The sequence below is a fragment of the Phycodurus eques genome, chromosome 13 (assembly GCF_024500275.1).
Source record: "Phycodurus eques isolate BA_2022a chromosome 13, UOR_Pequ_1.1, whole genome shotgun sequence".
Taxonomy (NCBI): domain Eukaryota; kingdom Metazoa; phylum Chordata; class Actinopteri; order Syngnathiformes; family Syngnathidae; genus Phycodurus; species Phycodurus eques.
The window spans coordinates 5932666-5949420 of record NC_084537.1 but is presented as its reverse complement, the minus strand read 5'-3'; the positions used below and the strand labels follow the sequence as shown (position 1 = coordinate 5949420).

Below are 16755 nucleotides of genomic sequence, written 5' to 3'. Positions count from 1 at the left end.
GAGCTGCAAATAAACACCAGAGCAGATTGCGATGGTCATGCATATTCTTAGGTCATTACAGAAGTGCAAGAAGCACTGAGACTCTACTGCCCTCTGCTGTTCTGGCACCATAACAGTCCTTCACAATTTGCATTAAAAGAATTACATGTTTAGGGTCTTAAACGTGTTTTAAAAAGGAAGTGGTCACATGCTAAATAGTGCATGATGCATAGTCAATAACAGTGCCAGCTTTAAGTAGAAAAAAAGCTTTAGGACATATTAGATTAGATTTGTAAATGTGAACGAAGACTTGAGAAACCTCATTTGTGTAAAGTAATTTTTATTTATTCTGGTTAACAGATGCATTTTTAGAAAAAAATACGCATTTTCCCGCTAGTAAATTCAGATTAAAAGGATAACTGATTATCCAACTGATTTAAATACCTTTGAAGAGATGACTGCGTTAGTGCATTAAACAAATTTCTAAACCATTTGCATACACTAACACGTACTGATCACATGTAACAAATGATAAATTAACACTAAAGAGGAAAATCATGATTGTTCACCAGTAGATTTACCACAAAGGTTAGTGCAGATTTATATTAAATATGTACATCTCCATTTGAATAAATACAGTACAAACTCATTTTCTTAACAGATTGTCAGTGAAGAACAGGCAGGGGACGAGAAGAAAGGATACTTTGCATTCATTTAGCTTTACAGCATAAAACAACAGTTGCAGCAAATACGGGAGATACATTGAACTCTACTGTACTCTTGTATAAAAAGTGCATTTTGAACCACATTTAAAATGCCCCTTAACAAGTGCACCTGCTTTAAACTAAAAACCATACAGTACATGCATACTCAGTAACAAATCACATTACAGGAATTAAAACAATGGTCAGTGCGGTTTACGAGCTTGTCTCACTCCAGCCCTCAGCTTTCTTGTCTTGTTTTCCATGCAAACCCCGTCTGGTCCACGTGTGACGTCATAAAGCATCTTTGTTGCCAAGGTGGGGACTTTCATAACCTAAAAAGCAAACACATTGTCGGTGTAAGAGGATTAATGCGAATTAATTTGACCGCTATATGTACCGTATAATTAATCTAAACATACATGCACAATGACAAACATTGGTTTGAATAATTCAGGCATTTTAGGACTATCACTACGACTACTATTTGATATATTTTACCTCAGAACAACAAGGGTGATACTATCTGCAAAGTCACTGATAGACTACTGAGAACAGCATCAAATCGACTGCACTTAGTAGAGTACATCTCTTGATCTTTATTTTCTTTTTCTCTCTCTTCAACTGTCAGTGTACCTCACAATGCAGATGTACAGCAGTATAATTTTAACTTGCAGGCATGGTTGCAGTGAAAAAGAACAGCTCCGCTTTAGCCCCTAGTTACTTCATATTTCCACTGCCGTAATGTTGCTAGGCAGCGTTAAAAGGGCTCAAATCATAACTGCCCTAATTGGCCGAGGAAATTGGCATATGCCAATCAAGCCCACCAGGCTGACTTTCACCAATGGGCGTTAAGTAATTGTATACAGTAATCCCCTGTAGTTCACTTATTGCAGATTCAATGCATTGCATATATATATATATATATATATATGTTTCTTTTTTAATTGATCAGTGTAGCACAATTACTAACCTGCACATCTATGGTGCAGTTAGCATTATTGGTACATTTTCTTTTTTTTTTTTGATAATTGTGCAAAAAGATGCAGAGCAAAAGTCCGCTGCAATGACCATTGTGCAAAGGGCGCCGAGACTTCAAGCAGTTGTGCTTTAAAAATTTTAATTTATGCCATCCATTGCGACATGTTGACTTTTGTCATTCTCCAATTGATGCTAATTGATTCGCCAATTGACATTGAAAATACAGACACTAAATTGCACATGGAAAATTTTAAATTCATAAATAATACAATAAATATTTGGTGGGTACTTCATGGATTTTGTCTATTGTGGGCGTTTTCCGGAACGTAACCCCCACGATGAACGAGGGATACCTTTTTCTTTCCTTTTTTGTGACACTCAATCTGAATGACAGCATTTGGAATGGAAACAGGGATTGTGGTCAATTTTAGAGGTTCCAAATATATGTTTCCCTTCCTTATTTTACAGTATATATTTCATACTTAATATTAACCAAAGGTCAACCACAGATGGGAGAGGCAGAGGGCCTCTCACAGTGCAAATTTTTGTCTAATTTTCTTTGTCTTTTTTATTATTCCCCCCTAATATTACGTATCATATTGCAACAGTCTTTATCACAGACAAGAATAAGGCAATGATAAGCTACCAAGTAAGAGTTTTATGTTTGTCTGTTTTGCATTGCCCTAGTGGCCAAACAACAAACTTCCACATGTCATATTCAGCTTCCAGCGCAAACAAGAGGGCACAAACATTACCCTACAGGAAATGTAACTTGACAGAGCATCACTTAGGATTTTTCACATATTCTTTAATAACAAAAATGTATGCCATCCTGTGCGACATGTCGACTTTTGTCATTGTCCAATTGATGCTAATTGATTCGCCTGCAGCCTTTGCATGTGTACTTCCAGATTACTTTGTTATACTTTAGGCTCATGATTCAACTTCTGAGAGGTTTTCGTCTTCTGTGTCCCGACAGTTCAGCGTAAAAAAAAAAGGGATGTCAAATCATCAAACATGCCTGCCAATTACTGCAGCAATGAAACATTGTATAGGAATCAGATGTTATGAAAGCACAACTGTTAAAAGTTTTGTGCCCCAAGAATGCTTAAATTCTCATCTATAAGAACATTTATCTCATCAAAATTAAATCCGGATGCCAGCTGTAATCCAACATTGTAGCTTTAGAAACAAAAAGTGTGTGAAGAACTTAGAGAAATATTATGTAAATTGACTTTTTAATTGCTCGTACAGGCGGCACAGTGTACGACTGGTTATCACATCTGCCTCACAGTTCTGGGGACCGGGTTTCAAATCCCGGCCCCGCCTGTGTGAAGTTTTGTATGTTCTCCCCGTGCCTGCGTGGGTTTCCTCCCACATCCCAAAAACGTGCATGGTAGGTTGATTGACAACTCTAAATTGCCCTTGGGTGTGAATGTGCGCGCAAACGGTTGGCTGGATGAATTGCACGTATATAAATGGTTGGGTCTCTGGAGTGGAGTGGTCTCTGGACTACAGTGTCGGAAACACAATCATTCTAAGGCCCCATAATACAGAAACAGTCACATCCCCCACAGCTGTGCTGGCCCTGCTATCATGGCAAAACCAAAGTTTTGTTGCATGCGCAGATTAGCGTTACTTCTTAATAACCGAGACATACTTGATCGCTATGTGAAGTTCTTGAAACAGTCTCCTCGAGGAATATACCTTTAGTGTCTTTATGGGCATCTTCATGAGAAGTGTTCTAAATTGTCAAAACATACATTTCTATCCTTTAAGTAAACTATACATGAGACAAATGGATGGATTCTGTCGATGCAAGGTAAAGTATTTTGTCAACTTTGCTGTCACACGACTGTGAGGTCAAATTTTGTTGGGGAAAGGAATGACATGCAGTACATACACCTGGTCCCTGCGGGGTAGTCCAGAGATCTGTTTCTGTACTGGGGGAAATTAGGTTTTTTCACAGGGAGTCTGGGATCTGAAAACCTCTCCAGATCACAGTGACTGCCCCGCTCCATGCCTGAGGGGAAACGACATGGCACAAATAACACGGGGCATCGGGACTTGAGAGACATAGCCAACATGCTCTATAAAAATGGGAGCAAAAAAGAATTCTTTAGACATTTAAAAATGCATATATTTTGTGACGTATTTCACACAAATACGCTGTGTTAATGACTTAACATGAACAGATCAGCCAGGGTGCAGTAAATGTATGTAAGTGTTGGACAAACAGTACCTGTGTCAAAAGAGTTGGACTTTCTTGTGCCACGTGACGGGGCTGGAAATCCATTGCGGCCCTCATTTTTACCTGACAGGTGCGACAAGTTCCCAGGATTAATAAATTCATGCAATGTTAAGAAGAAAGGTTTTCCAAATTAGGTTGACTGGAGAAATGTACTCTCAACTTTTAGTTGTTTGTAATAACCTAATGAAACAAGTATTTTTTCTGCATTCAAATTCATCTCAATTTTTATTTTAGTTGAACCTTTATTTATCAAGGTAGGGCAATTGGGAACAGATTCTCTTTTGCAATACTGACTGAGTTGCAGACAGCAGAATCAAAGTGAAAATGTTCCCCACTGGGCATCCTACGACTGTTTCCGCTATATAATGTTCAACTCACCAACTGTGTTCTAATAGCAGAATGCACTGACAATTCCAACGTGCAATGCAAGGCTTCACTAGAACTACAGTATTGTGGTTTCGTAGAAAATCGGTGGTGGGGGTAGTTGGAAGAAGACAATTGGAAAACATAAAACACAAATATTTGTTAATTAGAGGGATTTTCCCCATGAGAAACGGGCTAAGATTCCTGAGGAATGCGGCCAGAAGCTGGTGTCTGGCTATGCATCATGTTGGGAGCAAATTATACAGTTCTTCTGTCAGTCATTGTGCATGTGAAACGGTGTCAATTCACTTGCATGTGTCCCCAGGCACACACCACTGGGACTTTTTTTGCTGTTGGGACCACTCACTTATTGCGACAAATAACTCATGAATATGCGAATTGCTTGCGTATCCCCTCACTCACAGTCTCGTCCTATAGATTTTCATGTTTTACATATTCACTCCCACCACACTTATTCATTATAATACTAAGAAACCAGAGCGGCAGCTTAAAAACTCCAATGTGTCACAGTAAAAATGTTCCGGCATAAAAGGGATACAAATCCTCCATTCTGCTTGACCTAACAGCCGAACATAAATAAATAAATAAATAAAAATGTAAAAAAAAAGAAAATCACCGCTTGTAGTGTTGAGGTGTGATTTTCATTTTTTTTTTTTTTTTTTTAACCAGTCTACAATTTCCTGTACATTTACTGACAGATTACACTTCGTACCTTCACAAACAACACTGTCTGCAGCTGAATCCATTTCAGGCTTGACAGGTGCTGGCGGGCTTCTCCACTCTCTACTGGTGACTTCCTCCGGAGTGACAGACTGGGCAAGAGGCGCACTCCTCTGGGCCTCACTTCCTTCTTGACTAATGGGTGAGACTTTGGGGGAAGTCTTGGGGGTTTCTGGAGAGGTTTTGTCTCTTGAGAGGTCGAGACTAGGCTGAATATGGGATAAAGTGTTTGGTTAGGTGGCATTTTCAAAACACTAGTGAAGATATAAAAAAAAAAAAAAAAAAAAGTCTCTCTTTACTTTGTAGACACACACCTTGACAGGAATGAGAGGACGTTGTCCCTCAGGTCCTTGCGTCCTTTCTTTTTCCTCACGTTTTCTTTCATTCTGCTCTACTGCTTCCAACCTTCCTGCCTCGGCTGGAAATCAAAACATTTTAAAAGTAGTGTGTTACAGTTTGTCACGCAATTAACACATTTCTAAGAATCAAAGTCACTTGCTGAATGCCGCATGATTGTCCCACATTCAAAACAAGAAAGAGCAGTGAGGGGTGTGTAGATCTAGTTAGGAGATCCCAACAAATAAAGTACAATTGACTCGAAATATTTAATCCCCTCTTGCTGCGCACACATTGTAATATATCACACTGAATCAAAGGGAAGAGAATGTATATTTTATGTAATATTTGTCAAATTCTTTAAGTCCAACCGGTTAACACAATTCTACAGTGTGTTTATTTCTTTCCTCAAAAGGTTTTTATTGTTTTAATATTAAGAGAAACAAAAAATAAAAATAATACTACCACTTAACATCAGCATATGAATGTTAAAAATTAAAGAGCAGACAGGCAACCTGCTTGGACATGGCACATTTCATAAAACACTACTTACAGTACCTAAACTCTCCTGAAGGTGTCTCTGCCTCATGGCAGCAAGACTGGGCTTGGTGCTCTGAGGTGGCGGCTCAGGCCTCAGACCACAGGGAGTCCCACTTGCACCTTTGTCGCGACACTGAGCATCCTCGTCAGAGTCAGTCTGCAGGCCAGTCAGAGGTACGATCCTCTCCTGCCTGCCGATCTCCGCCAGCCTGTCTGCCTGCTGCTTGGAGGACACCTCATGGCCGTTCGTGCGATTGTCTGCCGTGGCCCCCGATATGCCGGTTGACCTGTCGGTAACTTCATCCATCGTTTTGGTGTCACAGGTGCTGCTGGCATCCGATTCCTCAATGTCTGCACCAATGCAGCTGTACACCATACTGACCAGGTCTGTGGACTAACCAAGGACAAGAAGAAGACAGTGATAGCAAGTAAACAAATACATCAGAATCATCTTTATTTGCCAAGTACGTAAAAAACACACAAGGAATTTGTCGGCGGTAGTTGGAGCCGTTCGAATACGACAACAGACAGTCAATTGACGGAGAATATTTTGAGACATAGAGACATAAAAAAAACAGTCACTGAGCAATAAAAGGTTACCAGTAACGTGGTCATGCCGGTATAATTGTATTTATTCATTTATTTTTGTGCAAAAAGATGTAAAGTCCTCTAGCAGTTAGATCAGTTTGAAATGACTAATATAACAATAGTCCGGTGCAATGACCATAGTACAAAGGGCGCAGAGGCTTCAAGAAATGTATGCAGTTTAAAGTGACTAGTAGTGCGATAATCTGGGACAATGTCGATTCTGCAAATGTTGCAGATGCTACTCAGGCACATAAGTGGCCTGTACTGGTCAACAACAGATATGCAAATAGTGCAGCATGGCGAGACTACGACAGTGAGTGCATGAGTAGTATATAATTGGCCCGACAGAAATGTGACAACAAACTCAAGACAAAAAATTGGCAGCATGTTGCAATGGAATTGTAGGTTAGCTGTTTAAGAAGTTAATGGCAAAAGGGAAGAAGCTCTTGGAATGTCTGCTTGTTTTAGTTTGCTTTGTTCGGTAGCGTCTACCTAAGGGAAAGAGCTGGAAGAGGTGGTGGTGACCAGGATGTGGAGGGTCCAAGAGGATTTCACATGCACTGTTCTTAGTACTGGCAGTGTGCAAGTCTGTGGGGGTAGGGGCATAGCGACAAACTTTTCAGTAGTTTTGATTGTCTGTTGCAGTCGGAGTTTGGCCTCTTTTGTAGCAGCACCAAGCTAGACTGTGATGGAAGAACACAGGACCACTGTGTAGAACTGCCTCAGCAGCTCCTGTGGCAGGCCGTGCTTCCTCAGAAGCCGCAGGAAGTACTTCTCCCACATCAGCTCCTGAGAGACTAATTCCCAGGAACTTGAAGGTCTCGACGGTTGGTACAGGGCAGTTGCGGCGAAGGATGCCTCCTGAAGTCCACGATCATCTCTCCAGTCTTGAAAGTGTTCAGCTCCAGGTTGTGTCGGCCGCACCACAGCTCCAGCCACTCCACTTCCTGTCGATACGCAGAAAAAAAAAAAAAAAAAAAAATCCACTGGCAGAAAAAAAAAAAAAAAAAAAATCCACTGGCAGATGGCAGGCGAGACGCTGAGCTGGAGAAGCTTGGAGGAGAGGAGTTTTGGGATGATGGTGTTGAACGCAGAGCTAAAGTCCACAAACAGGATCGTCGCGTAGGGTCCTGCGCCGTCGAGATATTTCTAGGATGAAGTGCAGTCCCATGTTGAGTGCGTCATCCGCAGACCTGTTTGTTCAGTAGGCAAACTGCAGGGGGTCCAGCAGGGGGCCTGTGACGTCCAGCACGAGGCGCTCAAAGGACTTCATGACCACAAATGTCAGGGTGACAGGCCTGTAGTCATTCAGACCACAGATTGCAGGTTTCTTGATGGGATGATGGTGGAGCATTTGAAACAGGATGGTACTTCGCATATTTCCAGAGATCTATTGAAGATCTGTGCGAAGACTGGAGCGAGCTGGTCCGTGCAGACTTTGAGGCAGGATGGGGACACAAGGTCTGGACCTGCCGCTTTGTTAATCTTTTGTTGTTTGAAGATGCGTCTCACATCCTGTTCGTGGATGGATGGTCAACGCAGAGGTCAGAAGCGCGATGGTGGTCGGTGGTGCGGCTGGGTGGGTGTTGGTTGTGAAAGTGTCCTTTTCAAATCTGCAGTAGAAGGTGTTCAAGTCGTCGGGTAGTCTTTTATTGTTCTCAGCTTGGGGGGTTGGTCGCTTGTAATTGGTTAGAAATTGTAATGCATGTCAGACTGATTTTGAGTTGTTAGCGGTAAACTGTTTTTCTAACTTTACTGCATAGTTTCTCTTTGCAATGTTAATTTCTTTCGTCAGCTGGTTTCTACTGCGATTATCCAAGGCCCTATGACCACTTCGATACGCATTTAGCCTGGCGAAGTTGCTTAAGTTTGGCAGTGAACCACGGCTTGTTGTTATTGAACGTGCGAAATGACTTTGTTGGTACACACGCCTCTTGTCGTTATATTCATCCAGGCTACCAGCTGAATTTTAAAAGACACTCCAGTCTGTGCAGTCTAGACAGCTTTGAAGTTCTATCTTTGCTTCGTTGGCCCACATTTTCACTGCTTTCACCGTAGGCTTCGCGCATTTAAATTCTTAAATTCAAAACAATTCATAAAATCCACCTGTTAGTGAAAAATGGACCATTAAGACTGCGCACCTCCTTTAAGTTCAGATCTGCACAGAAAGCTTTTCATGCCTTTTTTTTTTTTTTTTTTTGCTTTCTAGAAAAAGCCTGATGGTTTGGTGTTCATACTTCCCTACACCTTAAAAAACAAATGAAAAAAAAAAAAACCCAAGCACGATGCTGCTACCAACATGCTTCACTATCGGAATGGTGTTCTTTTGGTCATGAGCAGTGTTGTGTTTGCGTCAACATAGCTTTTGGAATTACTGCCAGAAAGTTCAACCCTGCTTTCATCAGACCATAACACATTTTTCCACATTGATTTGGGAGACTGTGTGTGTGTGGGAAGCGTGATATTTGCTAAATTTAGCCAGGCTTGGATGTCTTTCTTTGTAAAATATAGCGTCCATCTTACCACACTACCCCATAGGCCAGAGATAAAGAAGACGGGAAGTTCTTGTTGCATGCACTAAACACCCGGTACTCAACAGAAATTCCTGCAACTAGAATATTGTGTTGGCAGCATCCCTGACCAGTTGTTTTTTTCAATTGAGTTGTACAGGTTAAAGGTAACAATAATGGTGGAAAAGGGTTTTAAAATGTGTTATGTTGGTCTCCGTTTTTTTATACCACAAAAATCTGATATTTAGGTGTGTGTAAAAGTTTTTTTTTTGTTTATTTCCACTGTAGGTCTAACATTCAGCTACACTTAATTTTTTTTTTTGTAAGGTCTCCATTGCAGCCACAGTGTGTAATAATGATGGTTTTGGTCCACCATGTACCCTTGGATATTGTGAACATGCAAGGCAGGTTGACTCACATAACATGGTAGTAAAATCAAGTTAACATTACTATGTCAACTAGCTGTAATAAAGGGAGCAGGAGTATGGAAGTACTGTATAGCTGGCTCAAATATTGCACATTTTACTAAAGGAAAACAACAATTAAAACTTTATCACAGTCTGCTTTACTGAAAATGTGAAAGATTAGGCGTCACTCCTTGCTGAGACTGCACCTGTCGCTGAATGAGGTAGGAGGGGCTGGTGGGCCTCAAGCCTTGCAAAGGAACACCTTGTCTGACCAGAGGTGAGGGCATGGTCCCGTTTGCTCCATGCACCGAATTATCTGCTCTCCCATCATCCTTTGGGTGCTGAATCATCGAGTAGACATTCTCTGAAGTGCTGCTGGAACGGACAAGAACAATAGTTATCGGTAGTCTAAATTTAGTACTTTTACGGGTATGAAGGACTGCACCTAACAGGCGAGCAAAAATGGAAGGTCAACATGTCTCAATTGTTAGTATTCTATCTTAACCTACAGAGTAGATTCATCTTTTTTCACATGACCGTATTAATGAATGTATCATGGACCATATTTTATAAAAAAAAAATATCCTGATGATATCCAGTATAAACTAGATGTTTACATACACTACGGAATATAAAAATACTATTTCTCAGTATTAGCAGTTAGTAGTTAGGTCAACTAGGATTACCAATTTTTTTTTGTGTTTGCTGAACGGCAGAAAAATGAGAAAAGCCAATTTTTCATTACTTTCTTCAAAGTCAGAAGTTTACAGTAAGATTACGAGGACTTTGAACAATTTGGGAAAACCTAGATGAAGGTGTCATTTCTTTGGAAGCTTCGGCTAGGGTTATTGACAACATTTGAGTTAATTAGAGACACACCTGTGGATGTAGTCGAACTAGGCACACCTGAAACATCATTTTATGTAACATCATGAGAAAGTGATGGGCTACGTTCACACTGCAGGGCATCATGCCCAATTATGATTTTTCATTAAATCCAGTCGTTTTATGTTGTCGGTCACATTACAAAAACAAATGTGACTTCTACTGTAGACAGTATGAGTCCGTCAAGTCACAGACATATGCACAAAAAGGACATCATATTGCTCATGTGCACAAACACGAGTGTTTGCAGAATATGGCCCCACGTGTAGGTCTTGTGTATTTGTGACAATTTGAAGGATTTTGTGCAAATGGAGCCAACATTTTCTTGTATTTATCAGTTTTATTGACAGACTGTTTTCTTCTCGTTCGTACACTGTTGCTTTTTTCCTGCATCTGTTTTGTTGAACAATTGTGACATCACATTTTGAAGACAAGTCAGACGAGCGTGACTCTTGATTAGGTATACTAGCACGGTCTTACATGGGCTGAAAGGAAACCCTGCCAGGAAGAAGACATAACTCCAAATCAAACATTAAAAAAAAAGACAGATTATAGTTTGCATTTGCACACAGGGAAAAAGACCATACGATTTGGCGACATGTCCTGTGGTCTGACGAAATTACAATTTAACTGTTTGGTCATAAGGAGCATCATTATGTTTCGAGGAAAAAGAAGGGAGCTTCAAGCCTCAGAACACCATCCCAACTTTGAAATATGGGGGTGGCAGCATCACGTTGTGAAGTTGTTTTGCTATAGGAAGGACTGATGCACTTCACAAAATAGATGGCACCATGAGGAAATACTGACGTAACATCTCAAGACATCAGCCAAGAAGTTAAAGTTCGGGCACAAATGGTTCTTCCAAATGGACAATGACTCGAAGTGAGAAGCTTGTGGAAGGATATACAAAATGTTTTACACAAGTCATATAGTTTACAGGCAATGGTACCAAATACTGATAAATTGTATACAAACTTCTGACTTTGAACAAAGTAATGAAAAATTGTTTGGAAAAAAATTATTCTCATTATCCTGGCATTTAGCAAATAGAAATATTTTATTAATCATAATTTACCTAAAACGTTTAGTCTGATTCCGTGTCAGACAGTGGGAGAAAAAAAAAGGTTCTGTCTTTTTATGTAGTGTACTGTATGTAAACATCTGGTTCCAACTGTAGTCCTCTGCCTGCACATTCAGTCACAATGAAGGATGTGGAGAGAAGACTGCCTTTGGATTGCTAAACATTTAACTGAAATAAAAGACCACAAAACAATGTAACCTGCAAATACTGTACTGTATTGTTCAAGATAACGATACAGTACACCATCAAGCATGCTACGATGTACTGTTTCTATATCCTTTGTTTAAGTACACTTGCAAAGTGCTTGTGTTTCCCGTTATTGACATTATTAGTCCATCATTCATTGTTATTTCAATTAGCCTACCATAGAGGACTCATTTCCGGCCTGCAAGATTTTGTCTACTTTTTGACCACTACAATTATGCAACTTAAATGCCTGTATCGTTATAAAATCGACACAGGGAACAGTTAGGAGTAGCGATTTGCTTCCATTAAAATATTCATGACACGAAATAACATGCATGCTCGGCAATGGAATAAATTAAGAGTGTTTAGGCAATCAATCAAGGCTTGCGCTGTATAGGACTTACTCTAACTCCTGGTTTGATATGGTAGAGTTGCGGTTCTTGCGGAAACCAGAGAAAATCGACAACATACTGCGTCTCTTTTTCCTCCTCAGTGACTGGGCTTGGTGGATGGATGACAACTGACTGAAGAGCAGAGAAAAACATACAAGGGTCATTTAGAATGTATTAGTGGCTAATTGAAACACAAAACACAGATAAAGACCTTGTCCATCAAAGTGTAATTCAACCTAATTGCCGTGCCGTGGCACACCGCTTGAGAATAACCGGTCCAGTCCATATCTTGAAGCAATGCAGGCATCATAAAATTTGATGACCTTGCAGCAACCAGCGGTGGGAGCAATTAGTTCAGGCCCACCTACTTTGTTGACTTTCGTGCAGTAATATTTTGAACTAAAAACAGCAAACTTTGTCGTAAATATTGCAAATAACTAGAGTAGAATGTTAAATGGAGTGAGGCTCTCACTTGCTGCATTTGTACCTCTGTATGCCCGCAACTTCACTACATTCAGAGCAGGTGTTGTCAGCTAGAAGATGCATGTCTCCACAAAAATGAGTAGGCTAGAGTTACTTTATTTTGTTGCTTGGCTTAAAATATGAATTTAAAAGTGAAGAGGGTTAGTTTGGAGCCTCAAGTGTTTCCTTTATGTTCCACCATATATGTATAGATTTTTTTTTAAAACAATGTTTTAATTATTTAGAGTGAGAACATAAAAATTTCACAGAGGAAAAAAAAACCAACATCTTTTATGTTTTCTATCACACACAAAAAAAAAAAAAAAAAAAAAAAAAAAAAACAGTTAAGAATTTCCCAAAATGTCCATTTCCCAGTTTTTACTTTTTGGACTCTTAACTCATGCAATCCAAGCCTTCAACTCTTGTTTCCAGAAATGCAATACATACGTAAAACCTCAACCTTAACAACAGTATAACTGTTGCCTGCAGACATTTCATCGCAGTTCTTGTGTTTTCATGTCCCATGTCCCAGACACCTCTGATAATTTTTTATTTTTTTTTTCCCAGGAATGTAGACCACTATCATGGTCCCGCTGCTAAATTTGGACCAGGGAGTACAGCAGAGTTCTGGCATCCTTCATCTTAGCTGCTTTCTTCTTGCCTCTACACTAGCAAAGCTTTGATAGTGCCTCAACCGAGTGTTTTCTGCCTGTGAAAAATCTAGCTAATGCAGAGTCAGTTTAACATTGTTACTTAGCCCAATAGTCTAAACCTAATCTAACATGTCTGACAACAACATTTTTATTCAGTTTTGCTGAGAGGACACACAGATTAATCAACTCTTAACAGTTTGTTTTACTCAGTTTCTTTTTTCTTTTGGGTTCAGCCAGCCTAACGTGGTTTATTAGCACCGATTTGATATGGATGTAAGTACACGCCTGTCATATTTTTTGATCAGATAAAAATGCTCAAACATTTCCATTATTAAAGTGATGACAATCAGGAGAGAACACTCAACCTCAGTTGAAATGTCTTGTTTGGGCCAGTATATTACTGAAAAATGTCCATCTGAGTTTCTGTCACATTTTTTCCTCAGGGTGGGCCTGACAGATGGGAAATTTCTGCCTCAATTTATTTTTGCACGACCGACATGAAAACATTGTCGGGCAGCCTTGAAGTTGTTGCCGGTCGGCTGTCCACCATTGAACTGCACATCTGAGTCACAAATGTGTACATACTAATCCGTTCTATTCTGGGTTTAAAAGCTTTTTTGAAAAAGCCATCCATACCCAGCTGTAATGTTATAAAATGCACTGCACTGGCATATCACCTTATAATAAAAATATGAGCGTACTTACTTACTTCTGCTATAGTCTTATCGTATAACTAAAAAGTGGAATACATAGTATCCCCACATATAATTTAGGAAGTAGTATTTTATTGATAGAAATAATTATTTTCATAAAACCGGGTACTCTATGTAAAGTGTTACATCTAAATTCTAAGGTCTCTCGCGTTTTTCCAAAAGTTTTATTTATTCATTTTTGTCATTCCAGCACAGGAGTGTACTGCTAAAGGCAAAGAGGAAACGTGTGATGATGACCATCAAACTGGAAACAGCGCTAACTGTGATGGACCAGTAGCTATGTGTCATCGAAGGGTCAGAAGATCGATTTCATTTTTATTATATGGCAGTTAACCTCTTTTCCAGTTATTTGCATCCATCCATCCATTTTCTGTACTGTGTCTCTGTTCTTTTCTAAATTATACTTAGGTAGAAGTAGCTATTGCCCCTGGACTCTTGATTAGGTATACTAGCACGGTCTTATGTTGTCCCATACAGGATCAGCCAATGTAGTTCTACCACTGCAAACTACAAACATATTAACAAACAGGATACTGTATCTTGTCATATTCATCTCTCTCTGACTAGTTTGTATATTTTACATTGGATCTCAATTTGTGCAGGTTAATGATAACTTTGAGTGGGGTTTCATAAAACTGGCCAAATTACATACATATACATACAGCTAGTTGACATAGTAACGTTAACTTGATCTTACTACTATGTTATGTGAGTCAACCTGCCTTGCATGTTCACTATATCCAAGGGTACATGGTAGACCAAAACCATCTGTATTACACACTGTGACTGCAATGGAGACCTTACAAAAAAAATGTGTGTGTAGCTGAATGTTAGACCTACAGTGGAAATAAACATTTACACACCCCTAAATGTCAGGTTTTTGTGGTATAAAAAACTGAGACGAACATAACTCATTTTAAAACCCGTTTCCACCATTACTGTTATCTTTAACCTGTACAACTCAATTGAAAAAAAAAATAAATACTGTATTCAGAATAAACCAATCACATACAAAGTCATGTTACATGGGCTTCTGCACACACCTGCCACCATTTAAAGTGCCTCTAATAAACCCCAAATAAAGTTCAGCTTTTCTAGTTTGCTTTTCCTGACATTTTTGCAGTCACATCTTACAGCACAACCTATGGTCCACAGAGAGATTGCACATCATCACAGGGATCTCACTTGTTCTGAGGTATCAGTCAGGAGAAGTGGACAAAAGAGTTTCCAAGGCATAGAACACAGAACACAGTGAAGACAGTCATCATCAAGTAGAGAATATAAGCAATAACATTATGAAAAACTGGACATCCCTCCAAAATTGATTAAAAGATGAGACGAAAACTGGTCAGGGATGCTGCCAACACAATATTTCTGTTGAGTACCGGGTGTTTAGTGCATGCAACAACAATTTCCTGTCTTCTTTATGTCTGGCCTATGGGGTAGTGTGGTAAGATGGAAGCCTTATTTTACAAAGAAAAACATCCAAGCCCGGCAATTTAGAGTCTTCAATCAACTTCCCACACATGTTTTTGGGATGTGGGAGGAAACTATAGTACCGGGTGAAAACCCACGCAAGCACGGGGAGAACATGCAAACTCCACACAGGTGAGGCCGGGATTTGAAACCCAGGTCCTCAGAACTGTGAGACTGATATGCTAACCAGTCGCTCACAGTGCTGCCCAGTTATTTGTATGTAATGTTAAAATGACACTTAAAACCTTGACTGTACAGTTGAGACTAATTTTATGCTGGTGACTGTTTGACCCTGGAATGGATGAATGATTAACAATTTCCTGGCAAAGTATCATAATAAAATGTTCATTATTTCCTTTGGGAAAACTCGATTCGGAATTTAAATAAATTGAGAGCGTAACAGTAGTAGAGTTTTTTTTTTTTTTTTTATTGACGCAAACATAACGGACTACGGTATTTAAAAAAAAAAAAAAAAAAAAAAACCTTTACCAACCATAATCACACTTCAAATGCTAACTTCTAAAGCCATTAAAACAGTCACATGGAATGTAATTGTTTCTCTTTTTCTTTGCTTCTGTGCTAAGCGAAATAAAGTGTTGTAAATAAAATTTTGATTGTTGTTTTACCTTTACCTTTGCTTTACCTTTTTAATTCTCATTCTAGGTTTAATAATGCTTGCTCATTTTAACGTAGTAAAAAACTTGAACAATCACTACACAAAATGTGCACAAGAGTTATTTGAAAAAAACATCAGACAATAAAATAACCTGCTTCAGTATATGATTTGCAGTCACCGCAGCAATGGTGAAGAAATTATTATTTTTTTAAAATTACTTGTCAGTGTGCCTTTAAGATGTGAGTTTTAAGATGTGATTTACGGCTTGCGTTGCCTAATATCAATTGAGATAGTTAAAGCACCACAGCAAATGTAGTTTCAGAAAAACTACTTAGAGAACATTATTTAACATTTCTGCTGTGCACATGGGAATAAAAAAAGTTAAGAATAAAAAGTTGGAATTTGATAAACAAAAAAAACTATTTGCGGCTTTCTGACAGACACAAAAATCGTCTGAAGAGAACAGCAGAGTGAGAGGTTTATTTAAGTCACAGAGCAAACTTGGTAATTTGATCCAAAATAATGACATTTGCAGTTGTTTGGATGCTGTAACGAAAGTGACTGAATGTGAGGTTGTATTGACAAGGGATTTTTGCTTGAGGTTGAGTGTTGTCAGCAGATATCTAATATCGGAGCTAATCCAATACATTTTGAATGATTTCCCAAATAAAGAAAAAAATAAAAAATGCTGCTACCTGTCAGGGAGAACTCTCTTGCTGTAGAAGTCCGGCAATCCATCATCCAGCGTATTGACCCCTCCGTTTTCAAAGTAATGCTACAAGCAAAAGAGAAATAACAAGATAACAAATAACCAATAAACCGCGTCAACAACAGTAAAGCTGAAAGGCCCCCATTAGCATAAAAAGAGCAAACAAAATCAAATCCGCTTTCCCA

General features: G+C 39.3%; 1 protein-coding gene across 1 annotated transcript in view; it reads right to left on the bottom strand.

The window, feature by feature from the left end:
- Window positions 1-311: 311 nt before the first annotated feature.
- Window positions 312-16755, bottom strand: part of carmil3 (capping protein regulator and myosin 1 linker 3) — a 94542-nt gene continuing 78098 nt past the window's right edge. Inside the window, 9 exon segments of the mRNA XM_061694237.1 lie at window positions 312-1015; window positions 3565-3684; window positions 3904-3975; window positions 5009-5225; window positions 5331-5434; window positions 5911-6286; window positions 9604-9772; window positions 11954-12073; window positions 16557-16636. Coding sequence (XP_061550221.1) covers window positions 975-1015; window positions 3565-3684; window positions 3904-3975; window positions 5009-5225; window positions 5331-5434; window positions 5911-6286; window positions 9604-9772; window positions 11954-12073; window positions 16557-16636 — 1299 coding nt within the window. The 3' untranslated portion in view covers window positions 312-974.